The sequence below is a fragment of the Oncorhynchus keta genome, chromosome 1 (genome assembly GCF_023373465.1).
Source record: "Oncorhynchus keta strain PuntledgeMale-10-30-2019 chromosome 1, Oket_V2, whole genome shotgun sequence".
Classification (NCBI taxonomy): domain Eukaryota; kingdom Metazoa; phylum Chordata; class Actinopteri; order Salmoniformes; family Salmonidae; genus Oncorhynchus; species Oncorhynchus keta.
Genome location: NC_068421.1, coordinates 47,302,836 through 47,322,300, shown reverse-complemented (window position 1 = coordinate 47,322,300; position 19,465 = coordinate 47,302,836). Strand labels below are relative to the sequence as shown.

General features: G+C 44.1%; 1 protein-coding gene across 1 annotated transcript; it reads left to right on the top strand.

Annotated features, from left to right (window-relative positions):
* Nucleotides 1-862: 862 nt before the first annotated feature.
* LOC118386708 (ion channel TACAN-like) lies at nt 863-19,052 on the top strand. Its single transcript, XM_035774459.2, has 12 exons — nt 863-1,131; nt 1,365-1,483; nt 1,602-1,721; nt 1,871-1,930; nt 2,139-2,234; nt 3,100-3,189; nt 3,719-3,784; nt 11,952-12,013; nt 12,230-12,322; nt 12,433-12,497; nt 18,227-18,295; nt 18,596-19,052. Exons 1-12 carry the CDS (start codon nt 1,063-1,065, stop codon nt 18,710-18,712), a joined length of 1,026 nt encoding a protein of 341 aa, XP_035630352.1. The 5' UTR covers nt 863-1,062; the 3' UTR covers nt 18,713-19,052.
* Nucleotides 19,053-19,465: the final 413 nt, after the last annotated feature.

Sequence of the window (19,465 nt, the reverse complement as noted above, 5' to 3'; positions counted from 1 at the left end):
CCTGCCGAGCTCCTGATGGGCAGGAGGCTGCCTTCCCCATTGCCTGTCTCGCTGGCTCAGCTTAACAGGAAGGCCTTCGCTGAGAGGGACAAACGGCTGAAACAAAACACAAACTGGAAACTTTATTCGGAGACACCGTGCCACGGAGAGGCCAGAGCTGACCGCAGGTCAACATGTGTGGATTACAAACTCAAAGACACCAGTAATAGTGCTGAGGAAAGAGGATGCCCCACGCTCCTATGTGGTGGACACGGGCTCAGAAGAGGTAGGAAGGAACAGAACACACCTCAGAGCTCCTCCAGATCTACCAACCACACAGACTGAGGCCACAGAAAATGCATTAGAGGGGGTGAAGGAGAGATAATGCTCACAGAGCCACAAGCGCGCCAAAAAAGGGATGTGAAGCCACCAGAGTGGCTGAAAGACTATGTTACGTGAAGAGAAAACATACTGTTGGGGACCATACCCAGCAAAAAGAGACTGTACCTAAGTTAATGTTCATACTGTTTCAGGATGTGAAGTAGCGTGTTAGAGAATAACACTGGTTTCCAAATTGCATTTCAGTTATGGTTCAGTGGTTATGCATGTTGAGTTCTTGTTCATGGGAGAGGGAAAGATGTAGTAGGATGTTCCTTGGGGGTATCCTTACCTATGTATGACATGCGAGGGTTAGGTTAGTAAACATGCTGGAGCTAGAACCTCGTTGTCGTGCGTCCTTATTTTAGATAATACTACAGTCAACACTGCACTAGGACTGTTGTCCAAAACAGAGAACAATGTCCATGTCAATCAAGCATATTTGTAACAAAGTCAAAGTTCACTGCCTGCCATAAACAGCCCGTGGACACGTAATACACACTCCCTGAAAACGTTTCACATTACATTGTCAGGAACATAGTTTGTTCATATAGACTCGAGCTGCTCTCTGGTAGATTTAACATCAAGACCCTATTGACATTGCCTGTGATTTTGAGCAGAAGGCCTCTCTACCAGCCAGAGGACACAATTCCAGGAGGGCACTAAAGATTTCAGCAATTGGGAAACTCACAAAAGTTAGAAAATATGCCTCCAAGTTTGACAGCTGCACTGCAAGAGTGGGAAAGTCTAGAGAAAGAGTATCATCAGATTCAGGTGAGATGTCAGATCCTATTCTAATACAAATCAAATCAAATGTTATTTGTCACATGCGCCGAATACAACGGGTGTAGACTACCTTGAAAAGCTTACTTAGTTACATAGTGTTACATACAGTAATCACAGTGGTTCATCAAGGAAGAATCATTAGAATAGATGTAATAGGCTATACATTATTGTCAGTATCTTCTATGCTGATATGATGATATTTAAAATTCCGTTACTACTAGGAGAGCCACCGGCTATACTTGCAGAAACTAGAGGAAGTTTCCAAGCTGCAGAGTAATTGCTCTTCGTCTATCGCCCGCCAGCGGAGTAGACTTAAGGACATGTCTCAGTTAATGAAGAAGTAAGTTAATGCACACGCATACACGCTCTCACATACACACATTCGCTCTCCTTCTCTAAACAGTTTCATGCACCCTAACACTATTTTTCAAGGCCCTCTATCCATCCTTTATAAACAGATGTAATAAGGAGAGACTGACAGATGAGGATGTAAAAACCTTGGATGAAATCAAGGAGCACATCAAAGCAAGACCCAACACTTTCTTTGAAATGGAGGCTTTCCTTCCAAAGAAAAATGGGTACGAGTGTCACTATATTAAAAACATTATTTCACAGGTCTCAGGGGAGGGTGTGAAAGAGTTGTTGGCTGTTTTCCTATTCTGAGGATTTATACATTTCAATGGCCAGTTAAATAAAACAATTCTCATTCACATCTCACAAACTACAGGTTGTATCTCAATCTTGTTCTGGGCAATGTAAGCGTGACTCTTCTGAGCAAACAGTCAAAGTAAGTAGCTTCCACTTCAATGGATTTGCTAACTCTTAGAAATTTGAACATACTGTACTTCTTATCTAGTGAACCATAAACCCATTTGTCATTCTATTCCAAATGTCCCCATCAGATGGAGCTGATAATTAACAAATCATAAATCATCTTTCAACAGATGGCAACAGTGTGACTTTGCGTGATTAGAAAAATGTTTCTTCCTCCTCAGATTTGCCTACAAAGATGAATATGAGAAATTCAAGCTGTACCTCACAGTTATACTGCTCCTATTCGCCTTCATGTGTTATTGCTTTGTGAGCTACAGGTAAGCTTGAATAGCTATGAACACAAACAGGTAAACAGCAAAGACCGTGACGCAACCGAGGTGCACACAAACACACACAGAAAAAAATATTACCCACAAAACACAGGTGGTAAAAGGCTACCTAAGTATAGTTCTCAATCAGAGACAACGACAAAAAGCTATCCCTGATTGAGAACCATACCCGGCCAAAAACAAAGAAATACAAAAACATAGAAAAAATAACATAGAATACCCACCCTAGTCACACCCTGGCCTAACCAAAATAGAGAATAAAAAGCCTCTCTATGGCCAGGGTGTGACACACTTGATGATTTTGTTGCAAAACGCTATATACTGTATCTGCCTCACACTGAGAAATAACTAGTGATGCTAGGTTTTACACAGTCAAATGTGACAAAGAACAAAATTTTTTATAAAGAACAAATACAAATTATACATTTGTGACATCAATATACATTTTTTAAATGTAAAAAAAAAGATCAATACTTACATTTTACATTTTAGTCATTTAGCAGATGCTCTTATCCAAAATGAGAGACTTACAATTAGTGCATTTATCTTAAGATAGCTAGGTGAGACAACCACATATCACAGTCAAATATACAAGATACAAACATTCCATTTCACCTTAACAATGGCTATATAGCGATTTGCAACAAAACCCATTTTAATACACATATAACATCTATTCATTAAAAAATCTGAGAACAGTAATACTTTGCACACACATGAAGGTACCCATAAGCAATCATATGTCATTCAACTCTGTCTAGTGCCTGAATCTCTCTCTCTGTGTGAGCGTGCATGCATGCGTGCGTGTGTTTGTTTGCGCGCATGTTTATTTGTGTGTCTGTACCCTGTCTAGATTTGTTGACGCAATCCTCAATTTCTTGCTGGTGTGGTACTACTGCACCCTCACCGTACGGGAGAGCATCCTCATCAGCAACGGGTCCAGGTAGGCCCGTCAGTCTTCAGACCTAATCCCTGGCTAGAGATGATACATTCTTACACTGCTCAACAATAAATTACTTTGGCAAAATAGTAACTACTGCCTCCCGACCGACCCGGGTGGGTTCGAGACCCATGAGGCAGCGCACAATTGGCCCAGCGTCGTCTGGGTTAGGGGAGGGTTTGGCCGGCCAGGATGTCCTTGTGCCATAACGCTCTAAGGACTCCTGTTGCGGGCCAGGAGCATGCACGCTGTCATGGAAGCCAGTTGTACGGTGTTTCCTCTGACACATTGGTGCGGCCGGCTTCCGGGTTAAGTGGGCAGTGTCTCAAGAAGCAGTGTGGCTTCACCTCTCCTGAGTCAGTACGGGAGTTGCAGCGATGGGATAAGACTGTAACTACCAATTGGGGACAAGTTAAATATATATATATATATAAAATAGTAACTACTACAGTATGATGCATTTATATAAGTACTCCCTCTTCATATTTGCCTATTCTGATTATTTTCTTGTTGTATTTGGTTAATGTTTCAGGATCAAAGGCTGGTGGGTTTTCCACCATTACGTCTCAGCCTTTCTGTCTGGAGTCATGCTGACATGGTGAGCAAACTCAGGAAGCGCTTGTTGCAAATAGTTGATCACACACCAACCACACTGTAGGTTTTTTCATAGGCAGTTTCCATTTCAAGCAATGGTATGATAGATGGCAAACAATAGAATCCAGTTTGCATTTTCTATTCCTTGTCAATATTTTAAGTTAATTTACTGCAGTAGGCTAAATCAGTGTCACACTTAGTGTTTCTTTGTAGTCTTAAACAAATCGACTTTGAAACAAAAGTATACACCTCACACACATGGCTATGGGTTTAAAAAAAGAAGACACCTGTACCATGTCAGATATAGATTTGAAGTGTATTCAATTTTGAGTTTGCATCCCAATATTACACTTTATATACATCACAGAAGATTGAAATATAACAAAACCGTTTGACATAGAAACACTGAATTGATTTAAATCATGTTTATTAATTACGAAATTATGAAAAATATTACTAACATTCCACCCATGAGGCCACTAGAGGACGATCTAGTCATTTGACTGCAGGAAAGGGGTATGCACTTTTCACAACACCCAAAAGTCACTTAACATACACAAGAAAATTAGCAGGAAATAAAGCAATAAAATCACATATTACATAAGTAAGTAGTTTGGACACACCTACTCATTCAAGAGTTTTTCTTTATGTTTACTATTTTCTACATTGTAGAATAATAGTGAAGGCATCAAAACTATGAAATAACACATATCTAATCATGTAGAAACCAAAAAAGTGCAGGGCTGGGGAGTAACAGATTACAAAAAAGTGTTAAACAAATCAAAATATATTTTAGATTTTAGATACTTCAAAAGTAGCATTCTCTCAACCAGCTTCACATGGAATGTTTTTCCAACAGTCTTGAAGGAGTTCCCACATATGCTGCTTTTCCTTCAATCTGCGGTCCAACTCATTCCAAACCATCTCTATTGGGTTGAGGCCAGGTGATTGTGGAGGCCAGGTCATCTGATACAGCACTCAATCACTATCCTTCTTGGTCAAATAGCCCTTAAACACCCTGGAGGTGTGTTGGGTCATTGTCCTGTGGAAAAACAAATAATCGTCCCACTAAGTGCAAACCAGATGGGACGGCTTATCGCTGCAGAATGCTGTGGTAGCCATGCTGGTTAAGTGTGCCTTGAATTCTATATAAATCACTGACAGTGTCACCAGAAAAGCACCCCCACACCATCACACCTCCTCCTCCATGCTTCAGGGTGGGAACCACACATGCAGAGATCATCCATTCACCTACTCTGCATCTCACAAAGACATGGCGGTTAGAACCAAAAATATCAAATTTGGACTCATCAGACCAAAGGACAGATTTCCACCGGCCTAATGTCCATTGCTCGTGTTTCTTGGCCCAAACAAGTTTCTTCTTATTGGTGTCCTTTAGTAGTGGTTTATTTGCAGTAATTCGACCATGAAGGCCTGATTCACGCAGCCTCCTCTGAATAGTTGATGTTGAGATGTTTCTGTTACTTGAACTCTGAGCTGCAATCTGAGGTGCAGTTAACTCTAATGAACTTGTCCTCTTCAGCAGAGGTAAGTCTTCCTTTCCTGTGGCGGGCCTCATAAGAGCCAGTTTCATCATAGCGCTTGATGGTTTTTGCGACTGCACTGTCACGCTGTCACGCCTTGGTCATGGTATCTTGTGTTTTTGTTATATGTTTGGGTAGGCCAGGGTGTGACATGGGTTTATATGTTGTATTTCGTATTGGGGTTTGTATTAATTGGGAGTGTGTATTATTAGGGGTGTGTCTTGTTAGGCTTGGCTGCCTGAGGCGATTCCTAATTGGAGTCAGCTGATTCTCGTTGTCTCGGATTGGGAACCGTATTTAGGCAGCCTGAGTGCGCGTTGTAGTTCGTGGGTGATTGTACCTGTCTCTGTGTTAGTCACCAGATAGGCTGTATTAGTTTCACTCGTTTGTTGTTTTTGTATTTTCCGTTATTTCATGTACCGCTTTATCTTTATTAAAAGTCATGAGTAACCTACACGCTGCATTTCGGTCTGACTCTCTTCAAACGACAGACAAGGTTCATTACAGAATCACCCACCATTCACAGACCGAGCAGCGTGTGAACTGGCAGGATCTAAAGGAGGACGTTATGGACGGCAGAGGCAGGGATTATACGACGTGGGAAGAAATCGACAGGTGGGCGGCCGACCCAGAGCGAGTGCAGGAGCCCGCCTGGGATTCCCTACAGCAATGCGAAGAGGGCTATACACTGATGGAATCGAAAAGGAGAGCACAGCGTTACAGAGCGAGAACCGTAGGTAACGGGAAAGCGCAGAGAGAGAGTGGCAGAGTCAGGAGTCAGACCTGAGCCTACTCTCCCTGTTAATTGTGAGGAGCAGCAATATGAGGACTTCTGGTCTTGGGAGATGATATTAGACGGAAAAGGACCCTGGGCGCAGCCGGGAGAATATCGCCGTCCCAAGGAGGAAATAGAAGTAGCTAAAGCGGAGAGGCGTGAGTATGAGAAGGCAGCACAGCGATGCGGTTGGAAACCGGAAAGTCACCCCCAAAAAAATATTGGGGGGGGGGCTAAAAGGGAGAATAGTTATGCCAGGTAGTAAACCTGCGCATACTCCCTGTGCTCACCGTTGGGCTAGAGAGACCGGGCAGGCACCGTGTTATGCTATGGAGCGCACGGTGTTTCCAGTGCGGGTGCTGAGCCAGCTGCGACACATACCAGCCCTTCCTATTGGCCGGGCTAGAGTGGGCATCGAGCCAGGTAAGCTTGGGCAGGCTCGGTGCTCTAGAGCTCCAGTGCGCCTGCACGGTCCGGTCTATCCAGAGCCACCTCTACACACCAGTCCTCCGGTAGCAGCTCCCCGTGTCCTCTCGCCAGTACCACCAGTTCCAGCACCACGCACCAGGCCTCCAGTGCGCCTCGCTTGTTTAGCGCAACCAGAGCTGTTCTCTTCTCCTGCGCTATCGGAGTCTCCCGCCTGCCCAGTGCCGCCAGTCAGCCCAGCGCCGCCAGTCTGCCCAGCGCCGCTAGTGCTCCCAGTCTGCCCAGCGCCGCCAGTACCGCCAGTCTGCCCAGCGCCGCCAGTACCGCCAGTCTGCCCAGCGCCGCCAGTACCGCCAGTCTGCCCAGCGCCGCCAGTACCGCCAGTCTGCCCAGCGCCGCCAGTCTGCCCAGCGCCGCCAGTCTGCCCAGCGCCGCCAGTCTGCCCAGCGCCGCCAGCGCCGCCAGTCTGCCCAGCGCCGCCAGTGCCGCCAGTCTGCCCAGCGCCGCCAGTGCCGCCAGTCTGCCCAGCGCCGCCAGTGCCGCCAGTCAGCCCAGCGCCGCCAGACAACCAGTCTATTCCAGATCTGCCAGACAACCAGTCTCTTCCAGATCTGCCAGACAACCAGTCTCTTCCAGATCTGCCAGACAACCAGTCTCTTCCAGATCTGCCAGACAACCAGTCTCTTCCAGATCTGCCAGACAACCAGTCTCTTCCAGATCTGCCCGTCAACCTGAATCTTCCAGATCTGCCCGTCAACCTGAATCTTCCAGTTCCGCCAGCCAGGATTTACCGGAGCCTACTACCTGCCTGAGCTTCCTCTCAGTACTGAGCTTCCTCTCAGTACTAGGCTTCCTCTCTGTACTGGGCTCCCTCTCTGTACTGGGCTCCCTCTCTGTACTGGGCTCCCTCTCTGTACTGGGCTCCCTCTCAGTACCGGGCTGCTTCGGTCCCGGGCTGCCCCTCTGTCCCGAGCTGCCCCTCTGTCCCGAGCTGCCCCTCTGTCCCGAGCTGCCCCTCTGTCCCGAGCTGCCCCTCTGTCCCGGGCTGCCCCTCTGTCCTGAGCTGCCCTGCTGTCCAGAGCTGCCCCTCTATCCTGAGTTGCCCCTCTATCCCGAGCTGCCCCTCTGTCCCGAGCTGCCCCTCTGTCCCGAGCTGCCCCTCTGTCCCGAGCTGCCCCTCTGTCCCGAGCTGCCCCTCTGTCCCGAGCTGCCCCTCTGTCCCGAGCTGCCCCTCTGTCCCGAGCTGCCCCTCGGTCCCGAGCTGCCCCTCGGTCCCGAGCTGCCCCTCAGTTATGTGGGGATCAGGGTGAGGACTATTAGGCCATGGTCGGCGGAGAAGGTGGATTATCCTAGGACGCGTAGGGGAGGAACTAGGACATTTATGGAGTGGGGTCCACGTCCCGAGCCAGAACCGCCACCATGGACAGACGCCCACCCGGACCCTCCCTATGCTCTTGAGGTGCGTCCCGGAGTCCGCACCTTAGGGGGGTTCTGTCACGCCTTGGTCATGGTATCTTGTGTTTTTGTTATATGTTTGGGTAGGCCAGGGTGTGACATGGGTTTATATGTTGTATTTCGTATTGGGGTTTGTATTAATTGGGAGTGTGTATTATTAGGGGTGTGTCTTGTTAGGCTTGGCTGCCTGAGGCGATTCCTAATTGGAGTCAGCTGATTCTCGTTGTCTCGGATTGGGAACCGTATTTAGGCAGCCTGAGTGCGCGTTGTAGTTCGTGGGTGATTGTACCTGTCTCTGTGTTAGTCACCAGATAGGCTGTATTAGTTTCACTCGTTTGTTGTTTTTGTATTTTCCGTTATTTCATGTACCGCTTTATCTTTATTAAAAGTCATGAGTAACCTACACGCTGCATTTCGGTCTGACTCTCTTCAAACGACAGACGAGGTTCATTACACACGCCTTGGTCTTAGTATTTTGTGTTTTCGTTTATTATTTGGTCAGGCCAGGGTGTGACATGGGTTTATGTTGTTGTATTTCGTATTGGGGTTTTTGTATTATTGGGATTGCGGCTGAGTAGGGGTGTTGTATGGGCTTGGCTGCCTGAGGCGGTTCTCAATCAGAGTCAGGTGATTCTCGTTGTCTCTGATTGGGAACCGTATTTAGGTAGCCTGGTTTCGCTTTGTATTTCGCGGGTGATTGTTCCTGTCTCTGTGTCGTGTTCACCAGATAGGCTGTATTAAGGTTTCACGTTCCGTTTGTTGTTTTGTATATGTATAAGTTATTTCATGTTTCGCTCTTCATTCATTAAAGTCATGAGTAACTACCACTGCTTTTAATCAGGGCAAGGTGTCTGGCAACATGACTGAATACAAACAGTGCAGCTATTCCCTCCGCAAGGCTATTAAACAAGCTAAGCGTCAATACAGAGACAAAGTGGAATCTCAATTCAACGGCTCAGACACAAGAGGCATGTGGCAGGGTCTACAGTCAATCACGGACTACAAGATGAAATCCAGCCCAGTCACGGACCAGGATGTCTTGCTCCCAGGCAGACTAAATAACTTTTTTGCCCGCTTTGAGGACAATACAGTGCCACTGACACGGCCTGCAACGGAAACATGCGGTCTCTCCTTCACTGCAGCCGAGGTCAGTAAGACATTTAAACGTGTTAACCCTCGCAAGGCTGCAGGCCCAGACGGCATCCCCAGCCGCGCCCTCAGAGCATGCGCAGACCAGCTGGCCGGTGTGTTTACGGACATATTCAATCAATCCCTATACCAGTCTGCTGTTCCCACATGCTTCAAGAGGGCCACCATTGTTCCTGTTCCCAAGAAAGCTAAGGTAACTGAGCTAAACGACTACCGCCCCGTAGCACTCACTTCCGTCATCATGAAGTGCTTTGAGAGACTAGTCAAGGACCATATCACCTCCACCCTACCTGACACCCTAGACCCACTCCAATTTGCTTACCGCCCAAATAGGTCCACAGACGATGCAATCTCAACCACACTGCACACTGCCCTAACCCACCTGGACAAGAGGAATACCTATGTGAGAATGCTGTTCATCGACTACAGCTCGGCATTCAACACCATAGTACCCTCCAAGCTCGTCATCAAGCTCGAGACCCTGGGTCTCGACCCCGCCCTGTGCAACTGGGTACTGGACTTCCTGACGGGCCGCCCCCAGGTGGTGAGGGTAGGCAACAACATCTCCTCCCCGCTGATCCTCAACACGGGGCCCCACAAGGGTGCGTTCTGAGCCCTCTCCTGTACTCCCTGTTCACCCACGACTGCGTGGCCACGCACGCCTCCAACTCAATCATCAAGTTTGCGGACGACACAACAGTGGTAGGCTTGATTACCAACAACGACGAGACGGCCTACAGGGAGGAGGTGAGGGCCCTCGGAGTGTGGTGTCAGGAAAATAACCTCACACTCAACGTCAACAAAACTAAGGAGATGATTGTGGACTTCAGGAAACAGCAGAGGGAACACCCCCTATCCACATCGATGGAACAGTAGTGGAGAGGGTAGCTAGTTTTAAGTTCCTCGGCATACACATCACAGACAAACTGAATTGGTCCACTCACACTGACAGCGTCGTGAAGAAGGCGCAGCAGCGCCTATTCAACCTCAGGAGGCTGAAGAAATTCGGCTTGTCACCAAAAGCACTCACAAACTTCTACAGATGCACAATCGAGAGCATCCTGGCGGGCTGTATCACCGCCTGGTACGGCAACTGCTCCGCCCTCAACCGTAAGGCTCTCCAGAGGGTAGTGAGGACTGCACAACGCATCACCGGGGGCAAACTACCTGCCCTCCAGGACACCTACACCACCCGTTGTTACAGGAAGGCCATAAAGATCATCAAGGACATCAACCACCCGAACCACTGCCTGTTCACCCCGCTATCATCCAGAAGGCGAGGTCAGTACAGGTGCATCAAAGCTGGGACCGAGAGACTGAAAAACAGCTTCTATCTCAAGGCCATCAGACTGTTAAACAGCCACCACTAACAGTGAGTGGCTGCAGCCAACACACTGTCATTGACACTGACCCAACTCCAGCCATTTTAATAATGGGAATTGATGGGAATTATGTAAATATATCACTAGCCACTTTAAACAATGCTACCTTATATAATGTTACTTACCCTACATTATTCATCTCATATGCATATGTATATACTGTACTCTACATCATCGACTGCATCCTTATGTAACACATGTATCACTAGCCACTTTAACTATGCCACTTTGTTTACTTTGTCTACACACTCATCTCATATGTATATACTGTACTCGATACCATCTACTGTATGCTGCTCTGTACCATCACTCATTCATATATCCTTATGTACATGTTCCTTATCCCCTTACACTGTGTATAAGATAGTAGTTTTGGAATTGTTAGTTAGATTACTTGTTGGTTATCACTGCATTGTCGGAACTAGAAGCACAAGCATTTCGCTACACTCGCATTTAACATCTGCTAACCATGTGTATGTGACAAATAAAATTTGATTTGATTTGATTTGCTGCATTTCGGTCCGACTCTCTTTCCACAAACGAAGAACGCCGTTACATGCACTTGAATTTTTTTTACTGACCTTCATGTCTTAAAGTAATGATGGACTGTTTTTTCTCTTTGCTTATTTGAGCTGTTCTTGCCATAATATGGACTTGGTCCAGGGTTATCTTCTGTATACCACCACTACCTTGCCACAAATTAACTTTTAACAAGGCACACCTGTTAAATTAAATGCATTCCAGGTGACTACCTCAGGAAGCTGGTTGATAGACTGCCAAGAGTGTGCAAAGCTGTCATCAAGGCAAAGGGTGGCTACTTTGAAGAATCTCAATTATAAAATATATTTTGATTTGTTTAACACTTTTTTGGCTACTACATGATTGCATATGTGTTATTTCATAGTTTTGATGTCTTCACTATTATTCTACAATGTAGAAAGTAGTAAAAATTAAGAAAAACCTGTGAATGAATAGTTGTGTCCAAACTTTTGACTGGTACTGTATATAAAAGTGCACTAAACACAAGGACAGACTGACCAGGGAAGTGAACTAGACAGAAGATAAAAGCTAAGACAACAGAGAATCTGAGTAAGCCTGTGTGAAGGTGTGGATAGGTGTATGGATTGTGGGGTCCTGACGTGGTGAGGGAGTTCCAGAGTTGGGGAACTACAGTTCTAAAAGCCTGGTCTCCCATGGAGAGGAGCGTGGTGTGAAGGATGGTGAGGAGGCCAGCGTCCGAGGAGTGCAGTGAACAGGTGGGAGTGTAGGGATGCAGGAGGACAGTAAGCTATGTGGGTGCCAGTCCATTGAGTGCTTTGTAGGTGAGCATTAGCAATATAAAGATGATCCTTTATTAAACTGTTAGGAGGTGAAGTTCAACAGTATACAGTATACAATATAGTACACTGTATTTAAAAGTCATTGTCTGATGTCTCTTAGGCCTGATGGATACCTGTACCAGAATTTCAGGAACCAATTCCTCGCCTACTCTTTGTATCAAAGTAAGCTTTCGTACTTAAAAAACAAGGAATACATTAGTGTTACAACAATTGTCTAGTTTAAAAAAAATGTCAACCACTTCTTTGTGTGTGTGTGTGTGTGTGTATGTGTGTGTGTGTGTGTGTGTGTGTGTGTGTGTGTGTGTGTGTGTGTGTGTGTGTGTGTGTGTGTGTGTGTGTGTGTGTGTGTGTGTGTGTGTGTGCGTGTGTGCATCACAGGCATCGTTCACTGTATGCAGTACTACTATCAGAGCGGCTGTCTGTACAGACTAAGAACCCTGGGGGAAAGACACAACATGGACCTGACTGTGGGTGAGACACAATGTAATAATTACAATGACCCTCCATGTTATAGCTACATAGTTACAGATACATTTGAGATACATTTGTTTACGTCTACGTTGTGTCCATCTATCTTTTAGAAGGATTTCAGTCCTGGATGTGGCAAGGGCTGACATTTCTTCTGCCCTTCCTCTTTTTTGGTCATGTGAGTATGCGATCTGGCTGTGTGATTCCTCTCAGCTCAGCATTAGTTGATCTGGAGTTAGTTTGCTTTGTCACGTATGTAATGCTGAGTCACACTGAGGCTACTTTGTTGTTGCATAGGGATTGCATAATAAATCACACATACAGTGCCTACAAAATGTAATCACACCCCTTGACTTTTCTCAACATTTTGTTGTTTTACAAAGTGGGATTAAAATGGATTTCATTGTCAATTTTGGTAAATCTACACACAAAAATGTGAACATTTATAAAAATGTAAAATAAAACACATCTTGATTATATAAATCAAATGTTATTGGTCACGTACACATATTTTGCAGATGTTATCGCAGGTGCAGCAAAATTGTGTTTCTAGCTCCAACAGTGCAGTAATACCTAATAATACAACATGCACAAATCCCCAAAATAAAAAAGGAATAATTATGAGGATGAGGATGAGCAATGTTAGAGTCCAGAATATAAATATATACAGTTGAAGTCGGAAGTTTACATACACCTTAGCCAAATACATTGTTTTTCACAATTCCTGACATTTAATCCTAGTAAAGATCACCACTTCATTTTAAGAATGTGAAATGTCAGAATAATAGTTGAGAGTGATTTATTTAAGCTTTTATTTCTTTCATCACATTCCCAGTGGATCAGAAGTTTACATACATTCAATTAGTGTTTGGTAGCATTGCCTTTAAATTGTTTCACTTGGGTGAAACGTGTCGGGTAGCCTTCCACAAGCTTCCCGCAATAAGTTGGGTGAATTTTGGCCAATTCCTCCTGACAGAGCTGGTGTAACTGAGTCAGGTTTGTAGGCCTCCTTGCTCGCACACGCTTTTACAGTTCTGCCCACAAATTGTCTATAGGATTGAGGTCGGGGCTTTGTGATGGCACTCCAATGGAAGTATGCTTGGGGTCATTGTCCATTTGGAAGACCCATTTGTGACCAAGCTTTAACTTCCTGACTGATGTCTTGAGATGTTGCTTCAATATATCCACGTAATTTTCCGTCCTCATGATGCCATCTATTTTGTGATGTGCACCAGTCCCTCCTGCAGCAAAGCTCCCCCATAACATGATGCTGTCACCCCCGTGCTTCATGGTTGGGATGGTATTCTTCGGCTTGCAAGCCTCCCCCTTTTTCCTACAATCACAACGATGGTCATTAACAGTTCTATTTTTGTTTCATAAGACCAGAGGACATTTCTCCAAAAAGTTCAATCTTTGTCCCCATGTGCAGTTGCAAACCGTAGTCTGGCTTTTTATGGCGGTTTTGGAGCAGTGGCTTCTTCCTTGCTGAGTGGCCTTTCAGCTTATGTCGATATTGGACTTGTTCTACTGTGGATAAAGATACTGTGAAAGATAAAGATTGTGATACAGTGAGTTATAAGTGAAATAATCTGTCTGTAAACAATTGTTGGAAAATTTACTGGTGTCATGCACAAAGTAGATGTCCTAACCGACTTGCCAAAACTATAGTTTGTTGACAAGAAAATTGTGGAGTGGTTGAAAAACGAGTTTTATTGACTAAGTGTATGTAAACTTCCGACTTCAATTGTATGCGTATGATGTGTATGTATAGACATTATAGGCAATATATGAATAGAAAAGGTGTACAGCAGTAGTTATATAGGATGAGCCTTGACTAGAATATAGTATATGTCATGTTCTGACTCTAGTTCTTGTGTTATTTGATTTTTTAGTTGGTCAGGACGTTAGTTGGGTGGGCATTCTATGTTTTGTGTTTCGAGGTTGGTTTTCTGTCTTCGGCCTAGTATGGTTCTCAATCAGAGGCAGGTGTCGTTAGTTGTCTCTGATTGAGAATCATACTTAGGGAGCCTGGGTTTCACTGTTGTTTTGTGGGTGATTGTTTCCGTGTCTGTTCGCCACACGGTACTGTTTCGGTTTTGTTCACGTTTATTGTTTTGTATTCATTGAGTGTTCAGTTCATGTTTTTAAATAAACAACCATGGACACATACCACGCCGCAGCTTGGTCCGATCCTTGCTACACCTCCTCTTCAGATGAAGAGGAGGAAAACCTTTACAGTATATACAGTGGGGCAAAAAAGTATTTAGTCAGCCACCAATTGTGCAAGTTCTCCCACTTAAAAAGATGAGAGAGGCCTGTAATTTTCATCATAGGTACACTTCAACTATGACAGACAAAATGAGAAGAAAAAAATCCAGAAAATCACATTGTAGGATTATTAATGAATTTATTTGCAAATTATGGTGGAAAATAAGTATTTGGTCAATAACAAAAGTTTATCTCAATACTTTGTTATATACCCTTTGTTGGCAATGACAGAGGTCAAACGTTTTCTGTAAGTCTTCACAAGGTTTTCACACACTGTTGCTGGTAGAGCAGTGATGTTGTGGGGCTGTTGCTGGGCAACACGAACTTTCAACTCCCTCCAAAGATTTTCTATGGAGTTGCGATCTGGAGACTGGCTAGGCCACTCGAGGACCTTGAAATGCCTCTTACAAAGCCACTCCTTTGTTGCCCGGGCGGTGTGTTTGGGATCATTGTCATGCTGAAAGACCCAGCCATGTTTCATCTTCAATGCCCTTGCTGATGGAAGGAGGTTTTCACTCAAAATCTCACAATACATGGCCCCATTCATTCTTTCCTATACACGGATCAGTCGTCCTGGTCCCTTTGCAGAAAAACAGCTCCAAAGCATGATGTTTCCACCCCCATGCTTCACAGTCGGTATGGTGTTCTTTGGATGCAACTCAGCATTCTTTGTCCTCCAAACACGACGAGTTGAGTTTTTACCAAAAAGTTATATTTTGGTTTCTGCTGACCATATGACATTTTCCCAATCTTATTCTGGATCATCCAAATGCTCTCTAGCAAACTTCAGATGGGCCTGGACATGTACTGGCTTAAGCAGGGGGACACGTCTGGCACTGCAGTATTTGAGTCCCTGGCGGCGTAGTCTGTTACTGATGGTAGGCTTTGTAACTTTGGTCCCAGCTCTCTGCAGGTCATTCACTAGGTCCCCCCGTGTGGTTCTGGGATTTTTGGGTGAGATCTTGCGTGGAGCCCCAGATCGAATGAGATTATCAGTGGTCTTGTATGTCTTCCATTTCCTAATAATTGCTCCCACAGTTGATTTCTTCAAACCAAGCTGCTTACCTATTGCAGATTCAGTCTTCCCAGCCTGGTGCAGGTCTACAAATTTGTTTCTGGTGTTCTTTGACAGCTCTTTGGTCTTGGCCATAGTGGAGTTTGGAGTGTGACTATTTGAGGTTGTGGACAGGTGTCTTTTATACTGATAACAAATTCAAACAGGTGCCATTAATACAGGTAACGAGTGGAGGACAGAGGAGCCTCTTAAAGAAGAAGTTACAGGTCTGTGAGAGCCAGAAATCTTGCTTGTTTGTAGGTGACCAAATACTTATTTTCCACCATAATTTGCAAATTAATTCATAAAAAATCCTACATTGTGATTTTCTGGATTTTTTTTCCATTTCGTCTGTCATAGTTGAAGTGTACCTATGATGAAAATTACAGGCCTCTCTCATCTTAAGTGGGAGAACTTGCACAATTGGTGGCTGACTAAATACTTTTTTGCCCCACTGTACATAAGAGGGTAAAACTGTGTGCAAACATTATTAAAGTTACCAGTGTTCAATGACTATGTACATAGGGCAGCAAGTATTTAAGACAAAGCATTAGAAACATATTTGGCAGTAATTACAACTGTGGCTCTTTTTGGGTAAGTATAGTGACACAGACCCAGATGCAGACACAGGAGGCAGACAGTTCGAGTCTCTGATATTAATTGAACAACAAGGGGCAGGCAAACGGTTGAGGACAGGCAAAAGTTAATAAACCAGGTCAGAGCTCCAAATGGTACAGGCCGGCAGGCACGCTCGAGGTCAGGGCAGGCGGGCTTAGTCTCAGGGCAGGCAAGAGGTCAGAACTAGGAGGACTTGGAAAAACACGCTGGTAAGCTTGACATGACAAGACGAACTGGCAACAGAACAGGGAACATGGGTATAAATACACTTGGGATAATGGGGAAGATGGGCAACACCTGGAGGGGGTGGAGACAAGCACAAAGACAGGTGAAACAGATCAGGGTGTGACAGGTAAGCATCTAAGAGCTTTGCACACCAGGATTGTACAATATTTGGCCATTATTCTTTAAAAAATTATTCAAGCTCTGTTAAGTTGCTTGTTGATCATTGCTAAACAAAGACATGTTTAAGGTTTGCCATAGATTTTCAAGATGATTTTTAGTTACAACTGTAACTAGGCCACTCAGGAAACTTTAAAGTCATCTTGGTAAGATTTTTTATGATTTTTACATTTAACGTCATCCAGTGTAGATTTGGCCTTGTGTTTTAGGTTATTGTCCTGCTGAAAGGTGATTATTCGTCTCCCAGTGTCTGTTGTAAAGAAGACTGAAGCAGGTTTTCTTCTAAGATTTTGCCTGTGCTTAGCAGCCACCACCATGCTTGAAAATATGAAGAATGGTACTCAGTGATGTTTTGTGTTGGATTTGCCCAAACATAACGCTTTGTATTCAGGACAAAAAGTTGATTTCTTCGTCTAATTTTTTTGCAGCATTACTTAAGTTCCTTGTTGCAAACAGGATGCGTGTTTTTGAAAATGTTTATTATGTTCAGACTTTTCACTCTGTCATTTAGGTTAGTATTGTGGAGTAACTACAATGTTGTTTTTCCATCCTCAGTTTTCTCATATCACAACCATTGCCATGGTGAAATCCTTGAGCAGTTTCCTTCCTCTCCGGCAACTGAGTTAGGAAGGTATCTTTATAGTGACTGGGTGTATTGATTCACCATCCCAAGCCTAATTAATAACTTCACAATGCTCAAAGGGCTTCTTTTTTTATTTTTTAAAACTTTTTTTTTTACACATCTACCAATTGGTGCCCTTCTTTGCAAGGCATTGAAAACCTCCCTGGTCTTTGTGGCGGAATCTGTGCTTGAAATTCACTGCTCGAATTAGATATTTGTATGTGTGTGGTACAGAGATGGGGTAGTTATTCATTAATAGTGGTTTTCATGATTTTCTTTAACGCAGAATAAGTCCATGCAACTTATTCTGTGATGTGTTAAGCACAGTTTAACGCCTGAACTTATTTAGGCTTGCCATAAGAAAGGGGTTCAATACTTATTGACTCAAGACATTTCAGTTGAATTTACTCATGATTTTAACATTTTCTTCAAACAGAATTCCACTTTGACATTATGGGGTATTGTGTGTAGGCCAGTGACACAAAGTCTCAATTTAATCCATTTTAAATTCAGGCTGCAACACAACAACATTTGGAAAAAGTCAAGGGGTGTGAATACTTTCTGAAGGCACTGTAAATCTTCAGTCATATTGTAGAATTATGCTTTATCGTGTTTTAGTGGCTCCTGAACCAGACCTGGGTTTCAAACTTGAAATAATTATTTCAAATACTTTATCTGTGCCTGTTAACTTGCCTGGCTTAATAAACAAATAGAAAGGTCCTAAAACTGCTAACCCTGCCCATTGGGAACTCCAGGCAGGCTCAAGCATGTGTTCAAATTATTTTTATCAAGTATTTTTCAAATATTTGAACCCAGGTCTGCCCTGAACATTTTGTTGACCTAGCACTTGGTATTGTGTGTGTGTGTGTGTGTGTCTGCGTGCATACGTGTGTATTACTTAATGTGTGTGTGTGTGTGTGTAACGTGATGTTTTGTGTTGCAGTTTTGGCAACTCTACAACGGACTCTCTCTGTTCAGGATGGCTCGGCTCCCAGACTGTCAAGAGTGGCAGGTCAGTGTGCCCCCAGACAGCTTTCCTGATAGACATATTCTTTGCTCCATTCACCCCCTAAAGTGATTCAGTTGATAATGATAAAGAGGGCCTCATGTCTTAGCAATGTTAAAGTGTGAACAGGGCATGGGGCTTGTACATAAAATGTTGATTTATTTATTAAACGTATTACGCCCTTTAGATTATAGTCTCCCATCCATTAAAGCAGACAGCAAGCCATGCAGTTTTCTATTATATAATTATAAAAAAGCTGTCTTCCCCATCTTATGCCAGTATTCACAATTTCTGGTGTCATTCTAGGTCTCAATGTGTGGAATCTCTTTCCTCATGCTGTTCATGGGCAACTTCCTCACTACTGTTGCAGTAGTCCGCACCAAGCTCAAGAGCAAGGACCAGGCAAAACCCAAGGGTCAGTGAGATGAAGAGGATACACAGAAACTGCATCCGCTGGTTCATCCTATAGGAGCTTCTCCGGAACATTTCTATAATCATGGCTCATTTACTAGTGACAGAGGATCATGGGCAGTATTCAATGATCCCCAACTTTGGTTGCTTTGGGGTTGCTACTGTATAGATTTGTGATTTGGATAAATATAAAGATAGTTTCTGCTCAATATAATAATGGCACAGCAGTTTATGGTGTGACTTAGACATTTCAGAATAATTTCTACTAAATTAAAAGGACAGCAGAATGGTCGCAGTGTGATTGTACAATAACATGGCCTCTTATTTCTAAAATAATAAATGATATACTGTGGACCTATCTCATACCCCCATCTTCAGGTGTGTGTGTGTGTGTGTGTGTGTGTGTGTGTGTGTGTGTGTGTGTGTGTGTGTGTGTGTGTGTGTGTGTGTGTGAGAGAGAGAGATACCACAAGGCTTGACAGATTTATTGATTCCATGGATATCATCCCATAAGGTACAGGTCTGTGCTACACTACTATCTGTTCTTGGTACTATCAACAATCAAAATACACTTTATTTAACTAGGCAAGACAGTTAAGAACCAATTCATATTTACAATGACTGCCTACCTGTGGAACAGTGGGTTAACTTCTTTGTTCAGGGGCAGTATAACCCAGTTTAGGGATTTGATCTTTCGGTTACTAGTCTAATGCTCTAACCACTAGGCTACCCGCCTTAATCTTTCATTATGCGAGGATACCTTCA

What these genes read in the sequence shown, in the direction of transcription:
- LOC118386708 (XM_035774459.2), top strand. Translation starts at nt 1,063, where the DNA reads ATGCCTCCAAGTTTGACAGCTGCACTGCAAGAGTGGGAAAGTCTAGAG. An exon ending in CTTCTGAGCAAACAGTCAAA is followed by an intron (nt 1,931 to 2,138) that starts GTAAGTAGCTTC and finishes CTTCCTCCTCAG; the next exon opens with ATTTGCCTACAAAGATGAAT. An exon ending in CCTTCCTCTTTTTTGGTCAT is followed by an intron (nt 12,498 to 18,226) that starts GTGAGTATGCGA and finishes TTTGTGTTGCAG; the next exon opens with TTTTGGCAACTCTACAACGG.